Source organism: Schistocerca americana, chromosome 7 (assembly GCF_021461395.2).
Source record: "Schistocerca americana isolate TAMUIC-IGC-003095 chromosome 7, iqSchAmer2.1, whole genome shotgun sequence".
NCBI classification, from domain to species: domain Eukaryota; kingdom Metazoa; phylum Arthropoda; class Insecta; order Orthoptera; family Acrididae; genus Schistocerca; species Schistocerca americana.
In genome coordinates, this window is record NC_060125.1 from 425,415,839 (window position 1) to 425,435,171 (window position 19,333).

General features: G+C 41.8%; 1 protein-coding gene across 1 annotated transcript in view; it reads left to right on the plus strand.

Annotated features, from left to right (window-relative positions):
* The window catches only part of LOC124622980 (putative inorganic phosphate cotransporter), a 150,454-nt gene that overhangs the window by 91,232 nt on the left and 39,889 nt on the right, over positions 1-19,333 (plus strand). The window contains exons 6-7 of the mRNA XM_047148769.1: positions 4,736-4,894; positions 4,983-5,112. Of these exons, the coding sequence (XP_047004725.1) occupies positions 4,736-4,894; positions 4,983-5,112 (289 nt within the window). The remainder of the gene's footprint in view (positions 1-4,735; positions 4,895-4,982; positions 5,113-19,333) is intronic.

Genomic DNA, 19,333 nt, shown 5'->3' on the forward strand with positions numbered 1-19,333 from the left:
TTCAGATTTCGTTGAATGGTTTATAATAATCCCTAATACAGCACCCTGCATACCAGTGCAAAAATTTTGGTTGCACTACACTCCAAAGCGGTCAAGTCACGTTCAGTAGGATTCCTGCCCCACAATGTCCTTAGAAAAGAATTGAAACGTCCGAAGGGTGTCAGCAGCGTCAAACGTCATCAAGAACGTTGTACTGTTGTTCATTACACTGGAAACTGTCGTTTTCGACCGCGTAACGTGTGAGAATCAAAGACCCAAGGGAATGAGTGCTTCCATTGACGCCTGTTATGTTCTAAGGACTTTTCATGTCATTTCTGAACGGCGGTATGTCTGAACTGCTTTCCTTAGCCACCCATAAGGACACCATGTAATTTTAAAGCTGGGTGTCGCAGTACTGACCTCCATCGCAGAGACGTCAGAAGAAGGGGTAAATGCGTGTCAGAGGTGCCGTTCCTATGGGAGACAATTACAGTGTTAAGAATACGTGATACTTTCTTGTGCAGTGTATCTACCAAATACTTCTGCTGTCTACATAAAAAATATGATCTTCTTGATGCTCACAGTAATATCCGTTGACAAAATATTTATTTTCTTTGAACTGACGAGACGCAAAGAAACTTTAAAGAGTGGAGAGCCGTCGCCCGTATATGCCAATTGTGGACTACTAATACACTGTCTCTAGCTCTCTCAAACGATGTTCTTACAGTGTATTTTAAAGAATCACTTTTGATTTCGCCTGTCCTTTTAAGTGATCTGCGTGTTGCCATTTTTGTGCGTCATGTAACCTAAAATAATCTTGCAGATAAATTTCCAATCAATGCAGCTATAACGGTTCATTAGTTTAGTATAGAAATGTAATAGCGGATGTTGTAATCCTCCTACGTACTGCTCAGTGTTCAGTTATTAACATTCCGTCGCATACTTGTTCGCGATATATTCTGAGGGTGAATACGTATATTCCCTTTAACTTGCAGTTCCTTCATTTGCTGGATACAACGTGTATGTTGGAACTATCAACCCATGTGATTTTTCTCCACCTACGCCAGATGCAGTCTCTGTTCCTCTCTGGAGTGTCGATATGTATTTCCATAAAATACCCGTAGTATTTTTTTAAAATGAGAACGTGCATGTAAACGATCTGTCCCACGCTCCAGTTAAATATTTTACTACACAGTGAGTAAATTCAACGTACCATTTCGTGCAGAAGCGTATGCATATCTGGCGTTAGTTCGCAGCAATTGTTTCACTCTTTATGTGTGTACGGTTAAAACGCAGTAAAGCAAGTACAATGACATCCAGACGGTTATTCCGGACGCACACGTAGTTTTGCGGGAGAATGGTATTGATAGATGTTCAGAAAGGTCCAACATAATATTTTTAGGGTGCTTCCTGGCGGTTTTAGCCGTTACAGCTGGGTTACTTTCTGTGCAAGGAGGTGACGCTCTAAAACATCGCTCCAAATACCGAAAGGAGCTTTCTGGATACATCATACCCACACATAAATGTGGTACCCAAACTGGGCTCTGTGTTGATTGTCACCTCAATGAAAAAGAAAGCAAGGTAACGCATGGGAACCGATTGTCAGGCACTTAAAAGAGAGTAGATAAATCTTGATGTCTGCTCGGATGAAGCTGGAGACCCGACAAGCGACAGAATGTGGCGGAAAACATTGGTTCATCAAACCGTATTACCAGATGTCTGTTACCCCCAGTGCTAATTCACATCCGACATAAATGTACCATCAGTATGTCCTTGCTTGTATTAAGACATTAATAGACATTATTTCTGGCACATCTTCACTTTCTGCTTTACCTATCTACTATGTTTCTATTTGTATAACATAACAGTTCACTTGAAATTATTCCTTTCCAGTTTTACCAAGGTCCACATTTGGATCAAGTGCAATTTTACTCATAAACCTAAAATTTCAGTGAACCTTCTTTCCTGACGTAAGTTTTCTGCCCAGCATCAGCGCTTGTTGTAGGGATCGGCAGTTGCCCGTCAAAGTACATAAATATAAGTTTAAATTAGGTAATGTGCAAAGCTAACTTCAGGTCGAAAGATGGTCCCAACACTTCAGCGCTTGTTACGTGTGGTCCTCAGATCTTTGAACTTACTCGCGAGTCACCCTAAAATACACTGACGGAAAGAAATCACTATACCAAAAAATAATGTAGAGTAGTGAAATTTCGGGAATACGTTTGTCTAGGCACCATGTTTCAGCTATCAACATTGCAAGAAAGCAGGTTAATGTAATCGCAAAATAAGCCATTCCAAATCTGAAATGTTGGTACATCAATAACCGGTGTAACCGCCAGCATGTTGGATGTAAGCATGCAAAAGTGCATGCATTTTGTTGTACGCATGCCGCATGTCAGTCTGTGAGATGAAGTTCCATGCATGTTGCCCTTGGTCGTCAATAGAGGGACGGTGAATGATGTTTGTGAATGACGCCGCAGTAGTAGTCCGATGACGTCCCATATGAGCTCGGTTGGAGACAGATCGAGCAGACCAAGGCAACAAGTCAACTCTCTGTAGAGAATGTTGTGTTACAACTGCGTCATATGGGAGAGCGTTATCCTGTTGGAGAACACTTCCTGGTATGCTGTTCATGAAAGCAGCACAAACAGGTCGAATTACCAGACTGACGAACATTTTTGCAGTCAGGATGCGTGGGATAACCACTAGAGTACTTCTGCTGTTATATGAAATCGCACTCCAGATGTAGGCCCATTGAGTCCAGCACGCAGGCAGGTTGGATGTATGCCCTCAACTTGCCTCCTCCTAACCAACACACAGCCATCACTGACGCCGAGACAGAAGCAACTTTCATCAGAAAACACAACAGACCTCCCCGCTCTCCAATCAGCTATTGCTTGGCACCGTTTAAGTCGCAAATGGAGTGGTTTGGGGTCACTGGAATGCACACTGCAGGGAGCCTTACTCGGAGATGTCCATGAAGTAACTGATTTGTAACAGTTCGTTGTGTCGTTGTGGTTCCAACTGCTGCTCAGATTGCTGCTGCAGATGTGATACGATGCGGCAGAGCCTTACGCCGAACACGATGATCGTCCCTCTCGGTAGTGGCACGTGGCCATCCAGAGCCCTGTCTTCTTACGACCGTACATTCCCGTGACCACTGCTGCCAGAAATCCTGTGCAGTGGCTACATTCCTGGAAAGTCTTTCCGTAGTACCACAGAAAGAACATTTAGCTTCTCGCAGCTCTATTGTACGACCTCCTTCAAACTCAGTGAAACCTTAAAGGCATTCTTGACTAACATCAAATCATTACGTCCTGTCTCAAAGGTAACTGAAGCTCACGTCCGTCACTGTGTGCATTTGCAGAAAACCTGATTGACATCCTCCAGTGACGCTACCAGCTATACCATTGGATCGAAATTTGAACAGATCGCATTTTTCAGATATAGAGACACATCTACCAACGTCCGTTTATTGTGCACTACTTCTTCTTGATTTGGTGATTTGTGTCAGTGCGTGACGGAAGTTCCGAGTCATGGTGCAATTGGACATATTCATGCGTTTTAACGTACCTTCACTGCACAAATCAGTTTTTTTTCGATAAGTGCACTACGTGAAGTGATGTGGAAGGATCACAGCGCACTGGAGAAGGTAAACCACAGGCAGAAGCTTATTAAAAGAAACCTTAGGTTGTATTGAAGGAGCCTCGTCTATTGAAAGCTTAAGTAACGTTTATCTTTCTGCGGCACTTACCAAATCGGTTTCACTCTAAAGAGTGGTCAGACCAAACAAGAGAAGACAATTTTGTGATGCGTTTGTTTGTGTAGTATCACAGCACTTTAGAAATGTTCAAAAGTCATCAAAGAGCCATAAAGACAACCTTCCCCCAATCACAAGAAAAATGAGCAGTAGATGTACATGTACATATGTGCACCACATGCCATTATACGGCGGGGGCGGAGGGTATATGTTGTCCCTGTGTCATTTCCACGTCCATTTCCAATTTGCTGTTACATTCGCAGATTGCACACGGGGAGGGAAGATTATCGGAACTCTACTGTCTTCGTCCACATGTGTCTAATTTTATTTTCGCTCTTACTTCGCAGCAAATAAATATGAGGACATGTTGACTCGTATTGGAGTGTTAGCGCTCGCATATTGACAGCAAAGGTCTCTGCGATACACTGCTGCATTCTGGAGTGCAGCCACTTGAGTTTGCAGAGCGTTTCTGTGGCGTTTCCTTGCTAGCTAAACAAACTCAAGAACAGGCGTCCAGCTCTTTTGTGAGTCATGTGTATCACTTCCATTAATCAAACTTTCTAAGGACGAAGAAGAGAACTTCGCACATTTAAGTTCGACAACTTACGGTGTTAACGGGCATTCAATATGTAAATTGGCAGCAAAAGAAACATAAAACTCGTGACTAATGCAAAAAACCGAAATTTCAGCAATGAGATGAAAATAGAACCTGAGATATTTCCACCTACCACTTCTACGAAGAGGAACGTTCAGCTAAGCCAACAACGGAAGAAAATACGATGTTGTTGTAATAGCGCTATTGAATATCCTTTACAAGTAGTTTACTCTTTAAATGTTATATTTTATTCGATTAAAAGGTTAAAACTGCCTGGGAAAAGCAGTTCAGATAGCTAAACAATTGAAGCTTCTTTCTATAAACAAAGCTTTAGGAGATGGTAGTATAGCCAATGAATACTGTACTCTTTAGAGATAAAATTATACGTATTCTTAATTCAGCAGGATGAAATCATTCGTAACCCGTGGCCCGCCATTCTGACGTGCCCTGCTATGTGGACGCACTGTCTAGTTGGAATTGGAGGAGCGTGGGTCAATTACACCCTGCTGTCTGAATTGCCAACCTACATGGAAAATATATTACACTACGACATCGACGAGGTGAGCATCTCCACACTTTGGGCGGAAGTGAGCGCATTATCGATTTTTGTGACAACGCTTACTTAACACTGGTTCACCCATGTTTCAGGCTGGCCTCATCTCAGCCCTGCCTTATCTATTTGGTTGGATGAGCTGCAGTATCTACAGCTTTCTGACAGAGAGATTAACACGGAGAGGAGTGCACATTATGACCATCTTCAGAGCATGGGACGCAGTATGTAAGTATAATTCCCTAGTTATACGAGATGTTTCATAAATCATGTTACAGATTTCTGTGAATAGTAGAGGGTACTTATCAGATAGAGTTTTGATAGGGAACCCGTGTTCGAAAGTATATCTTTTTGGATGCAAAATAAGTTTGAAGGTCGGAAGACTTTCAAATCTTTCGCTTCACGGTACGCAAACAAAATGAGAAAAGGGCGCCGCTGTCAGTCCTATTGTAATTATGACATCTGGTACCATTTTCGTCCGATTACAACAACGGCTACGAAAAACATTTACGTCGGCAACTAGCAGGGCTGATTGTGGTGTTCGACGAACGCGCTGCACTCTCGACTTTGAAGATGGTGTCCTTCGTTACGCAGAAGAGAACCCTGAAACGTCCCCTTTGAACAATTATGCATGACTGTGCTTAAACTGACACACAATATTTTGTTAGCGCAACGCAATCTGACTTTCAAAATTCCCTACAAAAGAATGGCTCTGACTAACATTAAACTATACCTTTCACAAATCACTTACCTCACAAAAATCTTCGCTGCTCAAGCTACTGCAATACAGCGAGCGCCACTACTGCCAGCTAAATAAAAGATTCAAACTATGGAAGGCACTAACTACTGATAGGGATAGTTAGCAAATGAAAGATATTAATAGAGAACAAACAATGTATTTACCTTGATATCATCATATATAAATATAGCAGTTCATGACAAACTTCAAAACTCCGCCATCTCTCTCCCCACATCCACCACTGCTGGCGGCTCACCTCCAACTGCGCAACGCTACGCGCTGTTCACATCCAGCTGCCGCTGCCCAACACTACAATGGCGAGTATTACAACAATGCAAACTACCCACAGACTGCACACAGCACAGCCAGTGATTTTTCATACAGAGGTGGCGTTACCAATAAAAAAACCTAAACAGCCTACTTACATAGAGAAAACATAAACAGCCTACTTACATAGAGAAAACATGAACAGCCTACTTACATAGCCCCCATGCTCCCCACAAAAAAAATTTTACAAATTGGTTTGGGCGTACATCTACACTTTTTCCAAAGATTGCACCTTGTAATTTAATCTTACGTAACGTAAGTGTGGGGCAATCGTTCGATTTGTTGCATTTGCTAAAGGCTGTTTCACTGATTACTGAAATGGGACTGCCAGAGTCAAGCACTGCCGTAAATTTTACGTCATTTACTGTAATGTGAATCACAGGATATGCAATGTTGTTATGATTTACGTCGTGTTCTTGGAGTAAGATGTCCCTAATGTCTTCCATTTTTACGTAATTACTAGCTACGGCAGCTGCGTCGTTAGTTTCATACGTGCGTTTTGTGGCTGCCTGCGGTGTGAGTCATTGCCTATTGTCTCTTTGTTGGCGCGCGTCGTTATTGGGATTTGGAGACCTAACTTCTACAAATTCACCGTGACGAGAGGGCCCTGCCCTGTTTAAATCCCGCCAGTTCTGATGCAATTCGGGTCTGTCGTTACGATCACATCGTCTGTCGTCATGTCGGTAGTTCCTGTAGTTTCTTTCTTGTCGGTTAAGTGGTGGAGAATTTCTCCCTGAATCGTAACTGCGCGCTGGACCGTTGCGTCTCAAGTTATTCTGTCTCCCGTAATAATAATTGTTTTGGTTCCCATATTGTCTGTTTCTCTGATTGTCTCTGTGATAGTCATTACCGCAGAGAGGTGATCTTTCCCTGTAATTATTACTACTCTGCCAACGGTTGTCATACGGGTGGTGTCTGTTTTGGTCACGATTTGCGTTGTGAGAATAGCCTTGTCGCGTCCAGTTATTATCGAGGAATTGTGACGGATGTGACCTGTAATTGTTGTGTTCCTGTTTCCGCATTCCGCGATTGTCAGTGTCAATTTCCAATTCTTGTAACAGTCCCTGAAAAGCTTCAATGTCGTCTTTGCAACGTCCTGCCAAAATAATGTGTCGTAAATGTTCAGGCAATTTGATTAAGCAAATGCGGATAAGTTCTGAGGGGCTGTATGGGTTTGACAGGTACTGATTCTTGTGCAACATGTCTTCAAAATATTTCATAAGACTGGAAAATTCAGATTGTTCGAAACGTTTCATCATTATGATGCTTTGTTTTACTCGGTCTTGTGTGGCCTGAGACCAATATGCTGAGAGGAAGGCATGGTAAAACTCTCCTTCACTGTGGCAATCGTGAATGACCGACCGCATTCTTACAGCTGGTTCATTCTCCAAGTAGCCACACATAAATTCTAATCTGTGTTCTAACGACCAGTTGGGAGGAAAACAATGAGAGAATTGATGGAGCCATGCTTGTGGATGAATGTCGTTGCCAGAATTCTTAAATGTTTTGAATTTACGTGTAGTAATGAACAGCTTATAGTCAAAATCATCATGTCGGCGAGTCGCATATCGGTCGTTGTTAGGTCGTGTCGGCCGTTCCATATCAAAATTCGGTGCACATTACCAATTTCTTTCATAACTTCCGAAATGCCCTGTGTTATTATTTTGTGGCTGTTCCGTATTTCTGTGTCCCTCTTCCCGTATTGGGGCGCGAGTATCCTCTGAAATACGTAATTCTTGAATTACCTGTGTCAGCTGATCTTGTACTTCCCGGATTTCTCTTTTGTACTGTGTATTGATTTGATTTTGATTCTGTTTGAATTTTCTAATTTGTTCATACTCTTCTGTGTCAGTGAAGGCTACAGGTGTTGTGTTATTCAGATCATCATCTACCTTTGTAGATAAGTTAGTAAACTGATCTGAAAGTTCAGCTACTTTATCCGATAGTGAAATTATTTCCTCTGTATGTTTTTCTGAACCAAGTTTCAGAGTATCTACTGTGTCCTTTAAGTTTTCCTGAGTTTTTGCAAGTTGCGTAACCGAATCGGTAGATGCAACTGAGTCAATTTTAGCTTGCAAGGTGTCGTGATTTTCATGAACAATGGTTTGCAGTTCTTTTATGGCTGCTTCGTGATTCTGTAATACATTTTCATGCCGCGAAAAAATAGGTTGAAAATGCTCACAAATTTGTGTTTTTACGTCATTACACACCTTTTGACATTTCGATTCGATGTTATGTAACTCAGTGGTTAAATCTTCACGTGTTTGTTCAAGTGTAGTGTCTAACTTTTGAAGATTTTGTTCCATTGTGTCTAACTTTTTGAGATTTTGTTCCACTGTGTCTAACTTTTTGAGATTTTGTTCCACTGTGTCTAACTTTTTGAGATTTTGTCCCATTTGTCTCTGATTTTGTTCAAGTGTTGTGTCTAACTTTTGTAGTTTTTGTCCCATTTGTTGCATTAACTGTAATAACAATGCACTGGTGTCTGAAACATGTTCCTCAGTGCTTTTCGGCAGTGAAGTTGCACCGGCAACATTCACATTTTGACAAACGGAAAATGTGTCTTGACTCATTTGGGAATACGGTGAGGACGCAAAACCTGAATCTACAGTATTTTCAAAATTGTGTCCTGTCATTTCGGATTCCTGAGGCGAGCTGTTGCCGACCGATCGATCGATAATGCTTCCCTGTTCACTACCTGTTTCACTGTCTACACCATTGTTTGCAGCCCGCTCCATTTCCCTATGCACAATTACCAAATTACTACTTTGAACATCAGTTAATTCATTACTCGGTGGCGCTAACACACTGCTTTCATTTTCACTGTCATTTCTCAGTTTACTTTGGAGCCTAGTATTACGTTTTTCACACGTCATTATTGTCACAATATTTCACACGACAACACAGAAAAGCACAATTTGAAGAGCAATAATAAGAGAACACATTAACATAACACTGAAAATAATATCTAGTTAATTGCAGCTGCGAAATACTTGGTGCAAATCTACATGCATGCCACAACTGTTTTACTGTACAACAATGAAAGACTGCAACTACAAAGGAGATTTTCTCTACAATTACACGGTAGCAATAAACAAAATCTACACTAATTACACAAACTACAACAAAAAATCAGAGGATTCCAGTGAGGTATCCTCGGCTAAGGGTCGCCATATGAAACGTCCCCTTTGAACAATTATGCATGACTGTGCTTAAACTGACACACAATATTTTGTTAGCGCAACGCAATCTGACTTTCAAAATTCTCTACAAAAGAATGGCCCTGACTAACATTAAACTATACCTTTCACAAATCACTTACCTCACAAAAATCTTCGCTGCTCAAGCTACTGCAATACAGCGAGCGCCACTACTGCCAGCTAAATAAAAGATTCAAACTATGGAAGGCACTAACTACTGATAGGGATAGTTAGCAAATGAAAGATATTAATAGAGAACAAACAATGTATTTACCTTGATATCATCATATATATATATAGCAGTTCATGACAAACTTCAAAACTCCGCCATCTCTCTCCCCACATCCACCACTGCTGGAGGCTCACCTCCAACTGCGCAACGCTACGCGCTGTTCACATCCAGCTGCCGCTGCCCAACACTACAATGGCGAGTATTACAACAATGCAAACTACCCACAGACTGCACACAGCACAGCCAGTGATTTTTCATACAGAGGTGGCGTTACCAATAAAAAAACCTAAACAGCCTACTTACATAGAGAAAACATAAACAGCCTACTTACATAGAGAAAACATGAACAGCCTACTTACAACCCGACGACGAATACTCCAACTATTGCCGTTGTCGTGTGTTTCTTAGAGCTCACAGATAAGGAAAAGTTCGTAACGTGGCCATATCTCTCAAAGGTATACCAATTCCTAACCAATGGGCGCTGCGACTACCGCAGCACAACTGCAAAATCGTGTGGGAAAATTTAGCGATGACAGTGATAGCAGAAGGTGCCAGATCTACTGGGTACAAATTGATAAACCAGACAATAGCGACCAACTCCTAGTTTTGCTCCATCCAGTTAAAACCGTCAGCCGCATGTGGATATTGTAATTCGGAGGACACAATCGAACATGGTTTTGAGCGCCCGAAATTTGTCGAAATATGGCACACAGCAAGGGACATGATTCGACTGATAAGTAGAACGGACATATATAATATGCAGGTTTCTAATGCCATGATACCAGTGCGGAAAACGTTTCCCGTAGCAAAGCGATACGCAACAACGTAGATCGTGGCACACGCACTTCATATAATTTTTGGACTTATATTAACGGACAACTTACAGTACCTGGCGTACTTATAGTATGACCACGTGAAAGTAACTCGTCACCCTAAATAGAGACTTATGTACGTGGATTTTCTCATGATTCCAGTATGTAAAGCTTATGATAGTATTTTGACATGAAAGCTCATGGAAGAACAAAAAAAAAAAAAAAAAAAAAAAATTAAAAAAATGAAGAAAAAGAAGAGAGGAAATATGATGTGAATTCTACAAAAAGTCGTCTAAGAGATAACTCGATGGACAATTTGTTGCAGATTTACGAAAGTTGTAATTTATATCATTATTTTTCAGATGAGTTTGTTTTCTGTTATGTGAAACTGTTAAATGGTAAACAAATATCTTAAAAAGCTGTTAAGGGGACAGCTCGCGTAAAGCGGGAAATCCGAGTTCGAGTCCCAGCTCGGCAAAAAAAAAAAAAGATCACAGCTCATTATATCCACCGTGTGCATACCCTGGAGTGGGATATTTGAAAGTGATCTGACCTTTAAACTTATTTCGCATCCAAAAGGGTGCACTTTCGGACATGTGTTCCCTATCAAAACTCTGTCTACTAATTCTCTTCTGCAAGCCTTTGAAACCTGTAACAACAATTGTGAAACACTCCGTATAACTGGACAGCAACGCTTTTCAAAATAACACGCCACGGAGCCAATCCAGAAGGGCAACAGGCCAGACTGAGTAATTCCATGTTGCTCTTCAGTCGTTGGGATTGACGACTGGTGGAGGCGTATCAGTCTATGGCCAACCATGACAAGATGCTTTCAGTGAATTAGAGATCTGGCGAAGAAGCTAGCCAGGACGACAGTCCAAATCCCTCTGTACCGAGATAGATCAGGATGGCCCGCGCAACATGCGGTCTTGTTGAAAATAACGATACGGTAGCCTCGCCAATAAGACATAAATGAAACATCTGCTATCCAGATTACCAACTATGTGAATCGGAAGTGATCGTGTTGTATTGTGTGTTGTGACACCATACCACATCAGGTGCAGGGTCGGATAACGGTGACGAATGCAAACTGAACATTAGAGACCGGATTAGATGCAACATAAGAAGCTCAAAATATGCATGAAAAAATACATGAAAAATGCTTAAAATATGCATGGAAAGTGATGCTAGATCAAATAATAAAAAACAAAATAGTTGCTGCATTCGATATTTCTCAAAGTTGGACGTGTGCATATCGACTGCGAGGAAGAGGGCCGGACACCCGAAAAATCGGGACATTTAGAATGCTGATCTCGTGATCTGTGTCCTCTGTGGTAGAGTTTGGGCAGGATTCCTCTTGATATTAGTTTTAAAAAAATTGTAAAATAAGACGCACGCTGTGTTTTAAATACTATTCATTTTTGCTACTGTTGTCGGTAACAACTGAAAACGATGCGAGTTAGCCGCCACTAAACAATCGATATGCACAGGTGCAACTCGAGATATATCGCATATGGAGGGGCACGCACAAGAACTCCATAATATTTTATTTCCAAAGCAACATATAATCATGATTCCAGAATGAGATTTTCGTTCTGCAGCGGAGTGTGCGCTGATATGAAACGTCCTGGCAGAATAAAACTGTGTGCCCGACCGAGACTCGAACTCGGGACCTTTGCCTTTCGCGGGCAAGTGCTCTACGATCTGAGCTACCGAAGCACGACTCACTCCCGGTCCTCACTGCTTTACTTCTGCCAGTATCTCGTCTCCTACCTTCCAAACTTTACGGAAGCTCTCCTGCGAACCTTGCAGAACTAGCACTCCTGAAAGAAAGGATACTGCGGAGACATGGCTTAGCCACAGCCTGGGGGATGTTTCCAGAATGAGATATTCACTCTGCAGCGGAGTGTGCGCTGATATGAAACTTCCTGGCAGATTAAAACTGTGTGCCCGACCGAGACTCCTTCTGGAAACATCCCCCAGGCTGTGGCTAAGCCATGTCTCCGCAGTACCCTTTCTTTCAGGAATGCTAGTTCTGCAAGGTTCGCAGGAGAGCTTCTGTAAAGTTTGGAAGGTAGGAGACGAGATACTGGCAGAAGTAAAGCTGTGAAGAACGGGCGTGAGTCGTGCTTCTGTAGCTCAGATCGTAGAGCACTTGCCCGCGAAAGGCAAAGGTCCCGAGTTCGAGTCTCGGGCGGGCACACAGTTTTAATCTGCCGGGAAGTTTCATATAATCATGAATTTTTTTAACTACATTAACGTTTAATTAATATTATCGGACTAAAGTATCGTTTATAAATTATTTTGCATTTTACTTCTGTTGTAAACATTAACGATCATATACCGTTCGGTAGTAAGATTCTGTCTCCGATCACTCAAAACATTTTTATGAGCTGAAAAGGACCGTTCTGCACCAATTGAGGTACATGGGCATATTTGTATCTGGGTGCTTTGTAGGCACTTATTTTTTCTGGCAAAAGTTCACCCATTCCATTAATAAAACTATCAATTTGGTACAAGGGTCCATAGCCTGGGTTATTGTTAAAGATCTTTTCAAACTTTTGTTTAAGTTTTCTCGGGCATACCTCCGGCATGATGAATTCAATAGACTAATTTTATTCATTAGCTGAGTAGATTATTCACTGCCAAACCCAGAGTTTAAAGCTTTTTCATACTCACAGGTATATAGGAAAAATGAGTGCTAATCACTGCAACGTTTTTTTTTTTTTTTTTTTTTTTTTTTAATACTGGAATAGTTAAGTGGCTCCTTGTACTGGCACGCCGGCCGAAGTGGCCGTGCGGTTAAAGGCGCTGCAGCCTGGAACCGCAAGACCGCTGCGTTCGCAGGTTCGAATCCTGCCTCGGGCATGGAAGTTTGTGATGTCCTTAGGTTAGTTAGGTTTAACTAGTTCTAAGTTCTAGGGGATAATGACCTCAGCAGTTGAGTCCCATAGTGCTCAGAGCCATTTGAACCATTTTTTTTGTACTGGCACACTGCCAAAGCCTCTGCAATATCGAAGTCCTTTACTGCGACTCTGACGGCCTCGAAATGTTCATTTTAAAACAACACAACCTCGACCCACGTATCCCAACGACTTACCATTGGTTCGGAAAGTAACGGCACACTTGGCAGTGTTCCTTTGTAGGGTTTGACGCGAGCAGGCGCCTTAAGGAACACTCTTTTCGTGGATGAAATAAATTTTTTTTTTTTTTTTTTTTTTTTTTTTTTTTTTTTTTTTTTTTTTACATTGCTAAACGCGGATCGTACTTCTTCAGCAAGGCGATGTACTCCGTCAGCAAAGTACGTCACATGAGTCAAACTGGGATGAAATGCTTGGATGGCTTTCCCTGCTTTTATCATGTAGGGAGCAGCATCTGAGAGAGACACCAACACCCTTTTATCTTCCTGAAAATACGTTTCTAATACCCTCATTCACAAATCTGACGATTGTAGAATCATTTGTCTTTTGAAGTTTCACGCAGGCCACTAAACAGAAAGAAGAAGGCTCGTCTTTTAATGCACCAACAAATAAATTCGCAATGTAACGGCCACAGGTATCGTCAGTTTCGTCAACTGAAATCCAAATAATTTTGCTCTTGAGTTCATTGCGTATTTCTTCCAGAACACATTGTGAGAACGTAATTTTTATGCAATGTTGATTCATCTCGTACATTTTGATTTAAGCAATATTTACGCAGGAAACCTTCGAGTCTAGGATTTCCAAGTTTGTGAAGAGGAATATCACTTGCAGTGAATGCTTCACATAGATCCATGCTAAAGCGATTTTTTCGGCTACCTTTGGAAGTTACACCGCTGCTACTGTTACTTGCCGCTTTCAAAAGTTGTTGTCATAGGCCTTTCCCGAGATATGAAGAATTTTCTTGACATATTAGTCAGTTTGAACTTTTTTTTGCACGAATCGTATTTCTCATAAACTGGACAATATAAAAATTTCCGTCGTATGTAAATGTTCCAGAAAGATCAACTATACACGAAGCATGTCTATTTTCCAGGAGGTGTCGTGCGCCACACGCTACACGTAAACACATTAAACTTTGTACAAATAAAAAGAAAACTAAACTGTAACAATGAACGTGTGACTAATAATTTGCGTAATTTACTTATTGCCGACGCCTGCGGTGTGACAGCGGAGGGGATTACGCGGGTTCGCAGACGGCAGGCGCATTATCTCTGCCTGCCTCTTCCTGTTCGCTAATCAGTTCGCTAGCCAGTAGCCTGTCGGATAGGATCGCAGTCACTCTGAGGAGCAACAAAACGAAATCGCGCTAGAGCCTGCCAGTCTACATTTTTAAAATTTTGTAAACACATAGCGAAAGTATGCATCATCACTAGCTATTGGTTAAGATATGCAATAACTGGCGAAAAGCAACCAATTATGCAAATACATATGCAATATACAAATGCATATAATACGACCTGTAGTGATCGTGTTTGTTCTCCTTAGAGCTTCCACACATGGAGCCCATCTCCTGACTCAAGGCACATGGCGTGGCTCCACGATTATTGACGGCCGAACTTAACAATGCGGCGTTGACCCTACCGAGCCCCCGTTTACACATCGCATGATGGTCGTGGTATCCTGACCGACGCGTGCAGCAGTATCGCTGAACGATAAACCACAACCACGATAGGCCGGGACTCGACCGCTGTCGAATTCAGACACGTCCTTATACATATTTTTCCTTCTTACACGAAGCTTATCACGACATTCTCACGAAGAAACAACATTCAAATATGATTTCTGAATGAGAAACCCACTGCGTAATATTTCTTCGTAGGCACACTGTTTATAGAGTTATTCCTACTATGTTCGTGCAATGGCGGTGGAATGCTCATCATCTGCACATCAAAGCATGTAGTTATGCCAGTTTGGCGTTTTTGAATGGAATCTTGAAGTGTAGTTCACGGGTCGCGTTTTTCGCTAGAACTGTCCCCGCTAAACCTTCTAGACGGAGAATCCATGGTTAGCAATTGCTGACACAATCAATAAACGACAGATGGATGAACGTGCATTTTGTCATCTCTGACTTTCACTCTCCCCTCAACTGCCACCGCAGTTTATTCGCTCAATGATGGCTCAACGAGACTCTCAGTTTCCTACGAGGTGTGTGCGAAAAATAATGAAACTCACAACACTGCGAGCGATCTGGCAATGCTGCGTTCCTCTGCTGGTGTAGAGCGGTGTGTTCATCCCTTACAGATTCAGTTCGAGTTTCAGCTCTCTACAGCCATCACCTGGTTTTGGAGAACACCATCAGTGAAGTTGTGTTCTTGTCGCGTGTTACGAAAATGGAATAACGGAATTTAGAGCGACGTTATGCCATCGAGTTTAAACTTGGGGAAGCCGCGAGTGTGACCCATGAAACGTTGAAACAGGCCTGTGGGGAACATTCCTTATCAAGAGAACAAGTTTCCCGCTGAAACAAATCATTTTTGGAAGACCCAGAACACGTTGAATGTGAACTCGCTCAAGCAGACCTTCAACTACAAAAACCGACGAAGACGTCGAACGTGTGTGCTCTTGTGGGATCAGACCTCCAGAACAATCTGTCAAACAGGTTTTTTACAAATATATTCTTGTAAGGCTCAGGAAAAGGAGCGACCGACTGAGACCAGACATTGCAGACAAGTGGATGCTGCATCATGTCAACGCCTCATTTCACACTGCCACTTCTGTCACGGAATTTTGGAACTCAAAAATCATTACTGTTGTTCCACAGTCCGTCTGCTCACCTGATATTGGTACTTATGACTTCCTTCTTTTCACGAAATTGAAAAAGTCTTAAAAGGACGTCATTTTTGGGACTCTAGAGAACATTAAACGAATGTGACTGTCATGTTAAGGGCCCTAACAGCCGAAGCCTTTCAGCGTTGCTACCAAAACTTGGAATAACGACTCCGTCGGTGTATAGCAGCCGAAGGGAACTACTCTTAAGGGACAATATTGTTGTTTTAAGAAAATAAAAACTCTGGTAAATAAAAAATCAGTCTAGTATTTCTGTTATCTAACTCGTCTACTCTCGTTCTCAGAGCACAGCAGTGGTAACACTGTACTTAACTTCAGAGTCAATTATATTTCGCTTTCGTGAAATATTGTCACTTTTATCACCAGTGCAGTGTTGTTTAGGGGTACGGTCTTTAACAAGTAATCAAACTGTCCTCAGTCCTGGGTTCGAATCTAGTTACCGATTAAAACCTGAGAAAAAGTCATCATCAATCACGGCTGATGATTTTCGGTATAAGTAGTCACCCTTGTTTTGACAACAGCCTTGTCAAAGAAGGTGGAGGAGTGGACGGAATTTCAGGGCACCCTCGTCCTTTTTATTAGGGCAGAGAGTGAGTTGCTGTGAACAGGTCAGTAACAGGATTATTCTCATCAGAATCAACAGAAAGTGAACGCCAACAACAATAGTAGGAATGGAAAAGGCGTTCTGGATACAAAATGACCTGTAACCATCAGCTCAACTACATGTAGCGGCAGAGGCAAATGCATGACTTCATCATTCCCTACCGCTCTCCTTCTACCACACCCCACTCATTCATCTGATCTACACCACTTTCCTCCAATTAGAACAGTCAGAGAGTTTCTAAACCAACACACATATGTAGCTCAATTACAACGGAGTATGTTACAGCCTTTAAAAACGAAACGGCCAATCAGTATGTACCCCAGAGGAGGTCATGTTGTTCTGTGTCTCCTGCTTGGTGTCCAAAGATGACTTGTTTTATCTTGGTACCCACTTGTTGCAAGGCAGAATGGTCCATCAAATTAAGTGCCACAATGTTATTTCCAAGTATAAACTGTCTGTATTATTTATCAAAATACGTAAAGACGCTGGCACTCCAGCAAAATCTCACTGTGCTTCGATCTTTGTACCCTAAGTAAAATAGTACTTTAAATAGATGAAAACTTGTCGGTCTTGTTTATCCGAATACATAGACATATGTTCAATAATAGTACTAAACAATGGGGAGCCCTTTTTCCCCTCTAGTGGGTAATCTTACTATGGAGGACTTTGAGGATTAAGCACTTGAGTCTGCTATTTTAAAGCCCACGGTTTTCTGGCGTTATGTAGATGATACTTTCGTTGTATGGCCTCATGGCAGGCAAGAACTGGAGCAATTCCATTGTCACTTAAATTCATTACATGAGAACATCAAATTTGCGATGGAGATTGAGAAAGATGAGACTTTACCCTTTCTAGACGTACTAGTACACCGTATGAATGATGGGTCATTGGGACATTCTGTTTACAGAAAATTCATAAAAACAGTTCTGCATCTCCACGCAGCTAGCTGCCATCACTCCACACAAACTGCTGGTGTTCTTAGTACCTTTACATTGGACGCATTTAATACCGGACGATGAAAATCTCGACGATGTTTCCAGAATGAGATATTCACTCTGCAGCGGAGTGTGCGCTGATATGAAACTTCCTGGCAGATTAAAACTGTGTGCCCGACCGAGACTCCTTCTGGAAACATCCCCCAGGCTGTGGCTAAGCCATGTCTCCGCAGTACCCTTTCTTTCAGGAATGCTAGTTCTGCAAGGTTCGCAGGAGAGCTTCTGTAAAGTTTGGAAGGTAGGAGACGAGATACTGGCAGAAGTAAAGCTGTGAAGAACGGGCGTGAGTCGTGCTTCTGTAGCTCAGATCGTAGAGCACTTGCCCGCGAAAGGCAAAGGTCCCGAGTTCGAGTCTCGGGCGGGCACACAGTTTTAATCTGCCGGGAAGTTTCATATAATCATGAATTTTTTTAACTACATTAACGTTTAATTAATATTATCGGACTAAAGTATCGTTTATAAATTATTTTGCATTTTACTTCTGTTGTAAACATTAACGATCATATACCGTTCGGTAGTAAGATTCTGTCTCCGATCACTCAAAACATTTTTATGAGCTGAAAAGGACCGTTCTGCACCAATTGAGGTACATGGGCATATTTGTATCTGGGTGCTTTGTAGGCACTTATTTTTTCTGGCAAAAGTTCACCCATTCCATTAATAAAACTATCAATTTGGTACAAGGGTCCATAGCCTGGGTTATTGTTAAAGATCTTTTCAAACTTTTGTTTAAGTTTTCTCGGGCATACCTCCGGCATGATGAATTCAATAGACTAATTTTATTCATTAGCTGAGTAGATTATTCACTGCCAAACCCAGAGTTTAAAGCTTTTTCATACTCACAGGTATATAGGAAAAATGAGTGCTAATCACTGCAACGTTTTTTTTTTTTTTTTTTTTTTTTAATACTGGAATAGTTAAGTGGCTCCTTGTACTGGCACGCCGGCCGAAGTGGCCGTGCGGTTAAAGGCGCTGCAGCCTGGAACCGCAAGACCGCTGCGTTCGCAGGTTCGAATCCTGCCTCGGGCATGGAAGTTTGTGATGTCCTTAGGTTAGTTAGGTTTAACTAGTTCTAAGTTCTAGGGGATAATGACCTCAGCAGTTGAGTCCCATAGTGCTCAGAGCCATTTGAACCATTTTTTTTGTACTGGCACACTGCCAAAGCCTCTGCAATATCGAAGTCCTTTACTGCGACTCTGACGGCCTCGAAATGTTCATTTTAAAACAACACAACCTCGACCCACGTATCCCAACGACTTACCATTGGTTCGGAAAGTAACGGCACACTTGGCAGTGTTCCTTTGTAGGGTTTGACGCGAGCAGGCGCCTTAAGGAACACTCTTTTCGTGGATGAAATAAATTTTTTTTTTTTTTTTTTTTTTTTTTTTTTTTTTTTTTTTTTTTTACATTGCTAAACGCGGATCGTACTTCTTCAGCAAGGCGATGTACTCCGTCAGCAAAGTACGTCACATGAGTCAAACTGGGATGAAATGCTTGGATGGCTTTCCCTGCTTTTATCATGTAGGGAGCAGCATCTGAGAGAGACACCAACACCCTTTTATCTTCCTGAAAATACGTTTCTAATACCCTCATTCACAAATCTGACGATTGTAGAATCATTTGTCTTTTGAAGTTTCACGCAGGCCACTAAACAGAAAGAAGAAGGCTCGTCTTTTAATGCACCAACAAATAAATTCGCAATGTAACGGCCACAGGTATCGTCAGTTTCGTCAACTGAAATCCAAATAATTTTGCTCTTGAGTTCATTGCGT